Raw genomic sequence first — 8,363 nt, 5'->3', positions numbered from 1 at the left:
GCGCCCCTGGAGTAGGAAGGGTTAAGGGCCTTGCTCAAGGGCCCAACAGTGGCCACATCGGGGCTTGAGCCTCTGACCTTCTGATCAGTAGTCCAGAGACTTAACTGTTGCGCCACCACTGCCCCCTGGTGCATTTTTTCATGAGTTAATTCAGCTAATTAATACAGCTAACTAAAACCTTTATTTCTCTGCCACACGCATACTGTTTCCATGGTAACAAACATGAAAATTTCCCATGTCACACAACTGTTAGTTATCTCAATGTTGTAACTGTTCAGTATGAGCTGGAGAGTGTTCTGGCCTTACTGAGCTACACTCTAAATTATCTGCTCCATGTCTAGCACCATGTCTGATCTTCAGAAACTAAATGCTATTTGTATGAAAAAAAATTGAAACGTACTTATGTACCGAAGTAACTTCAGTGTCCATGGGATAGAAAATTTACACTACAGGATTAAAACTTATTTTTTTGGTCAGATATAATTAAGGCATTGTCACTGTCATCAAATACAATAATTTTAGTTTTAGTTAATTTTAGTAATTTCAACATTTTTTTATACAGCACACAGAGTACCACTGTTGGAACATGCAGTGACCAGGACTTCTTGCACTCACCTCTTGTCATAAAGGGAAATGGTCACGCACAGCCTCTGAAAGGTTCTCTTACTTGTCTGTAGTAATACAGTAGCAAGACAATACTATTTCTCTTCTTCCTCTGCACATTCCCTCTAACCGTCACTAAGCCATGAAGTACTGCAATCTGTCCTCTTCACCTGTAGCAAATGGTGTGGTTGAGCTGAATTGGAGAATGCCCCAACAATGCTTTGGCAGAAGGTGAAGAAACATCCTAGACAGATCACCATACTCAAATCCTCATGTCTCCACCCTGAGGCTAAAATGTCAGGATTGTAAAGAAGCCATTCTTAATACAAAAATGACTGTGGTTATTATTGGTTGACAAAATCTAATGTCTGTTCTGGTTACACAGTTTGGTTTCACTCTGGTATCAAGACACCAAAGCCAAAATAACCAACATTAATATGCATGCTCCATGACTAAGTATGAGGCATTTCTTTTTACTATACTCTAGTAATAACATGCAGAGGTTGAAAACAAACATTTACAGTGTGAATTCCCATAATTAGTAAGGTGTGCACAACAGATGCAGAGAAATGCATCATGCTAGGAATATTGTTTATATGGCTGGAAAGTAATAGATAATTTTTTTCTTTTCTCTCTCTGTCTCTTCTCTGTCTCAGACAGTGGCAATGCAACACCTACTATCACTGTTATAAAAACTCATTAGTTGATTGTTAACTTCTAAGGACTGGTGTCTTTGCCTAAGACATTTAGAGACACCTATATTTCTAAAACCATCTTTTGGTTTTTACTAGATTTTTTTTTAATAATTGTCACAAGAAAACAATTAAAGAACATAGACTTGGAATAATAAAAAATATAAAACAAAACAGACAAACCTCCCTTCAGCAAGTGACCCTTCCTTTTTCCACACACATCTCAAAAGGCCTCCTAATTGAATTTTTGAAAGGAAATTTGTTTTGCATTTAACAGGTGGCGAATAATTGTGTTTTTCTACTCCACAGTACATAGGGATTGTATTATTTGTTTAAAGTGATTTGTCGTTTCACTACAAAATGCAACTAGATTTATTAAGGGTAGTATCCCACTTAAAACATGTACGGCATGTATGTGAGTTTGGAAGGGAGTGTTTTAACATATGTGTCTCTCAAGTAGCAGATTCTGCTTTAAAGTCCTTTAATGAGCATATAATATCTTGTCTTTCTGCATGCTCTGCAGGCACAGTTAAATTCAATTCCCTAATTCTAGATCAAGCCAAACTGGGACTAGACTGTAGTTGCTGGGCCCCTGTACCCAGTGCACTAAAAAGTGCAGCTTCATTACAGTTTAAGCAGAGACCCAGAGGCCAACAAATATTAAGCAAATTTTACATTTGCAAGGAATATGACATAGTAGTACTCTGTCTGGTAAGCTCTCTGCTATATTATGCTATGAGTAGATTTCATGATGATAAGGGTTTCCATTAAATGATTCCTGCTTGGGACAAAAAGAATATTGAGAGACAAAAAAAGACTAAAATTAATCCCATCTAGGATTTCACATATAAAAATATGTGAAAACAAGCTTTACCCTTTCTACACTACGGAGCCCCGGAAGGGACATGGAGAAAAAAAAAAAAAAAACAGGAAGAATCCCGAGAAAATTTCTCGGGATCTCGCAATAACTTTTGCGAGATCTCGCAAAAGTTTCACTTTGGAAAAATTGGAAAAAAAATCATAAAAAATAGTGAAATATCAAATCAAGAGTTGTAGTATGATCAACAGGAGCCAATTGATAGTTAGACAGAGTGTAATCTTTGTGCAGTACATAAGAGTGAAGTTATTGAATTTTATTATTAATAAAATAACAATAAAATAAAATAATCAAAAATCCTTAAAATTATGAAAAACATATTTGTCAAACCACGAGTATGACCAGCAGGAGACAATTGATGGCTCCAATGATTTTGGTGACACTGCAATGCATAAGAGTTAAGTTATTGAATATTTGTGTAGTGTCTCTCTTCGCTGTTGCAGCGGTTTTGCAATTTGCAGACGGTCCCTGTTCACTCGTTGCACAGACGGCTGCTCATAGACACCAATGTAATTTCTGCAGCTTGAAAGACAGCTACTTTTGATAAAACTGGCCTTGTAGCACATTGTCTAGCTTACAACGATTTGAAAGAGGCACCGTTTATGTTTTGACAACGTATATCTCATGAGTTATTTATGCCGGAAGTCTGAATCTGTGAATATCTTTCCAACTTTACCGAAGTGAAACTTTTGCGAGATCTTGGAAAAGTTATTGCGGGATCCCAAGAAACTTTCTCAGGTTTCTTCCTGGGTTTTTTTTTCTCCATGTCCTTTCTGGGGCTCCGTACTACACCTCTCAAGAAAGAAGCAGTTCACTGAAAAGAAATTGAAAGGCTTTACCCCGCTGCATTATTGATCTTTAGGTAGTGCCTCTGTACCTAATTTCTAAGCCCATTGCTCATACATTAGTGAAATGACTTGAGTACAAAGCTGCCCATCAACATGTATGTTATTTGAACAGTTTTACTTCATTATGTCAAATACAGGTATTTCATGTACAGAAGAGCAACTGGGAACTAGAGAATGAAGAAGCTGTACAATATTTACACATCAAAACAACAAAATTCCTCTGCAAGAATATCCACAGAGAGATCAAATGATAGGAAACAATCAACAACAAACAGATAAAAATGACATTGAACACTGACATTTCTGCTTTTGGATCATTTCACGTTGCACTTCCTTGAGGAAGGTCTTGCTTTATTTTATTGTGACTCTTCATTAAGGGCATTAAACCCTCTCTCATTGTCTTTTTTGAGAAACAAACAAAAAGAACAACGTTTAGTTTAAAATATTTTTCATTTGAAGCTCAACTTCTTTACTGAGGCAGGTAGAACCAAGGGACTATCACATAGTCCTTTTAAACCTAACTTTTATCTCACTCATCCATAATTTCACCTCTGCTGGTCCAACAAAAGCAATAAATACAGGTGGGCCTTGTATACCCCTTTAAAACATTTTTCAAAAATAATAACAGCAAGCAATGCCATCTCAGGATTACATTTAAAAATGTCCTTGTATAAATTATACAAATCATAGTTATCAATACATACTTATAGACAGTTTGGCATGTGTCAATATTCTGTAGTTCTTGACTGAAATCTTTCATAGTGCTGACCAAATCGCCTTACTTTGACTTTTGGGGAGTTCACAAACCTCCATCTTTCAATACAATTCTTGAAATGAAGAGGTACTTTAAGATGGATTCAACAATGAAACAAATACTTAAATAATAAACCTTCCAAAAACAAACCAACAGTGGCTGTTCTCACTGGAACCATTGCACCACTAGTATCCATAAAGTTTCTTCAGAGTGGTTTCACAAATGTAGATACCTCCATCTACTTAATACTGTATGTGGATATGTGAGTGTAGGGGCAGGGGCTGTAGGCCTCCTTCAGGCCTTGGCACTGAGGGCGAGCAGTTCCATGAAGGAGTTAAAGAGGCTCTCCAGCCAGCCTTGGTTCGCCATGCACTGCTGCACCACTTCCTCCTGGCCAGGGTCCTCTGCCGCCTGCTCAATATTATCTGTCTGTTGAGGAAGCAACACAGTTTGGTAGACTGAGTACAATGCTGTAATACAATACTAACAAAAACTAAACAGAGATACAAGGCCTAATCATTTCTTCAGCAAATGCTGAAGGATCTTAATGCTATTCTGGAAGCAGTCCAAGACTGACCTATAGTGGACTACTGTAAGGATTACTTGGGTTAAGGTTAAGTTAAGGGATTGGGTTACACAAACAGTAGTTATGGTTAGGTCTAGTGCAAGTCTTAAAATAATCAATATAAGTCAGTGTCAACTGATGTATATTCAAGTGTACTGTCAGGTTTGTTGGTACTCAAGTAAAAATAACAAATGGGAACCAGGAGAGATCAGATACAGTACAGCAGATTAAGACTGTACTGGCCTTTAATTTTTAATTTGTCACCTTCTTTCTTCTTTATACTTTGGGTTGCTGCTGGGCCTCTGGGAGGTTGCTAGTTTGTCACAGGTGAGACCACACACACACAACACGGGAACTTATACTGCTGAAGTGGGACAGCTCCTGAGACAAGGACAGAGGAAGGCTTGACCCTGCCAATGCAGGTGACATTATAGTTTGTGAATGAACTTACTCAGACACCTTCTAATACTTGAGTCGGGAGCCTGTTCCTTTGGGACTAAAGCACAGCCCATACTGCTATTACGGTAATGCTACTACATATTCATTAATTAAGCGTCATCAAGTCTGTTAGGGTCTGATGCTACTGCTGGAGGCCCATGTTGTTATGATACCTGCCCCGGCCCGTTTTTCTCTCTCCTTCTCCCTCTTTTTCCCCCTTTCACCCTCCTTGTCCCTCTGTATCTGTCTGTGTCTGTTTTGGCCTGTCTGTCCCTCTGGCTCTCTCTGTCTGTCTCTGTATCTGTCTGTCATCTGCTTCTCCCTCTTCTCTCTCTCTCTCTCTCTCTCTCTCTTACCTGTCTCTCCCTCCTGTGTCTCTCTCTGACTCTCCCTGTCTCTCCTCTCATTTCATCTCCCAAGCTGCCTGCACTCTACTGACTGCAGCGATGAGATTCAGCTGTGATGACCTTTCAGTAATCACCTTCTCCTACATAAGCCCGGTTCATTCATTCATTCATTCCCTGCCAGACCATAGACTGCAAAAGCCTCACTGGACCCAGCTCTTCCCCTGGATTCCCACCTGTCCCTACTTTGTCTTCAGACTGCAGATCCCCACATGGACTCAGTTCTTCTCCAAGATTCCCGCCAGCCCCATCTCTGTCTCCAGCCTGTTGTAACCTGTCTTGTCTTCCACCAGCTCCGTCCCAGCTCTCGCCAGACTGTGCCGTACTCCGCAAGTCAACTTCTGCCCCTTTGTGTTCAGTTCCCATTGTGTGAGTACCTTGTTGAGTTAGTTTTGTTAGTTACTATGTTTTGATTCTTTGGTTGTTTGCATTTTTGGGATTAGTTGGGAATGTTGTATGTTTTTATAGTGTTCACCTTCAAGTTTAGTTTGGTTTGGTTTTTCCCCTCTTTTCAGTTTCCCTTGTTCTGTATTGGTTTAGTTCTTGTCTTATTATATCAGCCCTTTTATACATCCCACCTGTCTGCCAGTGTCTGTCTGTGCCTGGGTTCCCTGACTCTCCCATAACACATGTTGCTGTTTCAAAATGGATTCAACAGGATCATCAGTCTGATTAAGTGGTGTGTCATCAACACAGTACACATGTTCAGTTTGAAGTAAAATTCTAAAAGATATGTAGGAGGGATGCAATCAGAAACTTTCTATAACTCATAGCTCTGCAGCACCATCAAAGCTCCTAAAGATAGCAGAGCACCTCAAGTTACCCTGCTTGACTTGGTGAGGGGATACTTCATTACTGGATGGCAGGCCTTAACATTTGGGGAGTTTGGCAGTCTAGCAGAGTAAAATAACATCACTTAAATGGTTAACTTCAGTGCAGTTATTACTGTACCCTAGGTGACACAAATTTGGTGCGACCCAGTGACCTGATAAACACGTCAAGAGCCTAGCATTGAGTCTTATCACGATACATATGCAAGTTTATAGCTTTTTATAATACTCAGTGATACATATGGGATATTAGAGCAAAACATTAACTAAAACACTTACAAGTTCATATTATTGCAGTCATTCTTACCTCTTTCTTGCAATGCAGAAAGGTGTGATACTTGTAGTGGTGAAGAGAATGATACAGACTGTATATCCGACAAGTTTCGATTGAAAGCTTCATATCCTGAAATGGGTGAAAGGAAAAAGACAAATTTGCCTATATTTTTGTCTAGCAGGATCTTTTACTTCCTTTGTGATTTTCCCCACAATATGAAAAAGCATTACTAATGATCAAAGCAAAACTAAAGGAAGTTGATAGTATATTCTGAAAGACAGCAGGTAACATTAAGAATAAACAACTAAAAAACAAGGTAAATGTTCTGAGCTTATATAGTGCTTTTATACCTTGGATGCACTTGAAGCCCTTTACAAAGTGTTTATAATTCACCCATTTACACACACACACACACACACACACACACACACACACACACACACACACACACACACACACACACACACACACACACACACACACACACACACACACACACACACACACACACACACACACACACACACACACACACACACACACACACACACACACACACACACACACACACACACTGATATGTGTGTATGTATGTAAATAGGTTTGGGTTCATGGGGAAACCCATTCTATATATGGGTTTCCACTATGGTGTTTCTTTTCAGTTTACCCTTAGTTTGTTGAATCAAAATACAAAAAAGTTTTTGCTCCTGACTTTTTCTCTGACACTCTCACAATAACTTGAAAGTGACCCAGAATATTAGTGTGTGTGAAACAAGACAAAGTCTGATACAACTCATTTTATAATCATTTTCCATTAGGAGTCTTGTTTCAAAAGTATTTCTTGATGCAAGGCCCCTACCATAATACCACTTACAATACATTTCTGCTTTAAATATAACTTAACCCCTTGATGCCTGAATTTACAATTAAATTTTTAAAAAACTCGCGTGTTTTTGCTTTCCAGCTGATGCTAAAATAAGTGGAGATTGTTAATTTGTCTATTACACATAGAACAGATATATAATAATTAGGTCCCACTCTGACGGGTCCTATGAGAAACTAGTGCTTGCAAAAGGTTCCGAGGTATGTATTGAATATGCACAAGCCGGCATTGGGGGAATGGATACGCTATCTCGGCTGCAGTCTGAATGAAAGTGGGATGTTGCGAATTTGCGACAATAGGCGTGCCTATACACTATACTAAACCAGAATAAAGTTGACACTAATCTGGGAAAGCACATCTGCGAAATTCTGAGGAGCCCCCCTCACTCCAGGCATCTCATCTCCAAGCTTGTACACCTGTTTGACTGTGATTCTGTTGCCTCTCCTGTGGGGATTAGGAAGGCCTGGGAGAAGGAACAGGGTGTGGACTTGATCGAAGATGTATGGGGCAGAAGCCTGGCTGCAATCCAGACCTGCTCAGTCAACAGCAGACACCAGCTGATTCAATTCAAGGTTGTCAACCATCTCCACTACTCGAAGCAAAGACTGCACAAGATCTACCCCTCCGATTCAGCAACATGCGACAGGTGCCAGGCACATGAATGCAGTTTGTCTCATGCGTTCTGTTATTGTCCTTCGCTGTCTGGGTTCTGGTCCAAAATATTTGACTGGTACTTCGAGGCTTACAAGCAGGTCCTCCCATTGGACCGTATACTTGACACTATAATTTATATAATAAATAAAATACCAAAATTAATACATTATTTATTTTATTTTTATATATATATATATATATATATATATATATATATATATATATATATATATATATATATATATATAATACATTATATAAATATATTTTTTAAATTTTATATATTTTTGATTTATTTTTAGCTATTTTTTTATTTAATTAATTAATTTATTTAGGATTTTTTTTATTAACAGGAGAGCATGTTCACTTTGTTCTTATCTGTTTTATTCAAAAAATGAAAATATCGAAAAAAAAGTATTGAAAAAAATAGATGTTCATTTTATTAGGGTATGGTATTTAGGTTGGTACTTAAAGTATATGCCTGACATAGCTGGAGCAGACAGGAGTGGACTCTCACCTCATAATGTGGCTGCTGGATTAC

At 38.6% G+C, this 8,363-nt stretch overlaps 1 protein-coding gene across 1 annotated transcript in view; it reads right to left on the bottom strand.

Moving 5' to 3' along the window:
• Positions 1 to 3,118: 3,118 nt before the first annotated feature.
• prr12b (proline rich 12b) overlaps positions 3,119 to 8,363 on the bottom strand; it is a 43,242-nt gene continuing 37,997 nt past the window's right edge. Inside the window, exons 15-16 of the mRNA XM_023286698.3 lie at positions 6,319 to 6,414; positions 3,119 to 4,203 (exon numbers count right to left, since the gene is read on the bottom strand). Coding sequence (XP_023142466.2) covers positions 4,069 to 4,203; positions 6,319 to 6,414 — 231 coding nt within the window. The 3' untranslated portion in view covers positions 3,119 to 4,068. The remainder of the gene's footprint in view (positions 4,204 to 6,318; positions 6,415 to 8,363) is intronic.

The sequence above is a fragment of the Amphiprion ocellaris genome, chromosome 19 (genome assembly GCF_022539595.1).
Source record: "Amphiprion ocellaris isolate individual 3 ecotype Okinawa chromosome 19, ASM2253959v1, whole genome shotgun sequence".
NCBI lineage: Eukaryota > Metazoa > Chordata > Actinopteri > Pomacentridae > Amphiprion > Amphiprion ocellaris.
The sequence above is the reverse complement of the archived record's forward strand: the minus strand, read 5'-3'. Positions and strand labels throughout refer to the sequence as shown.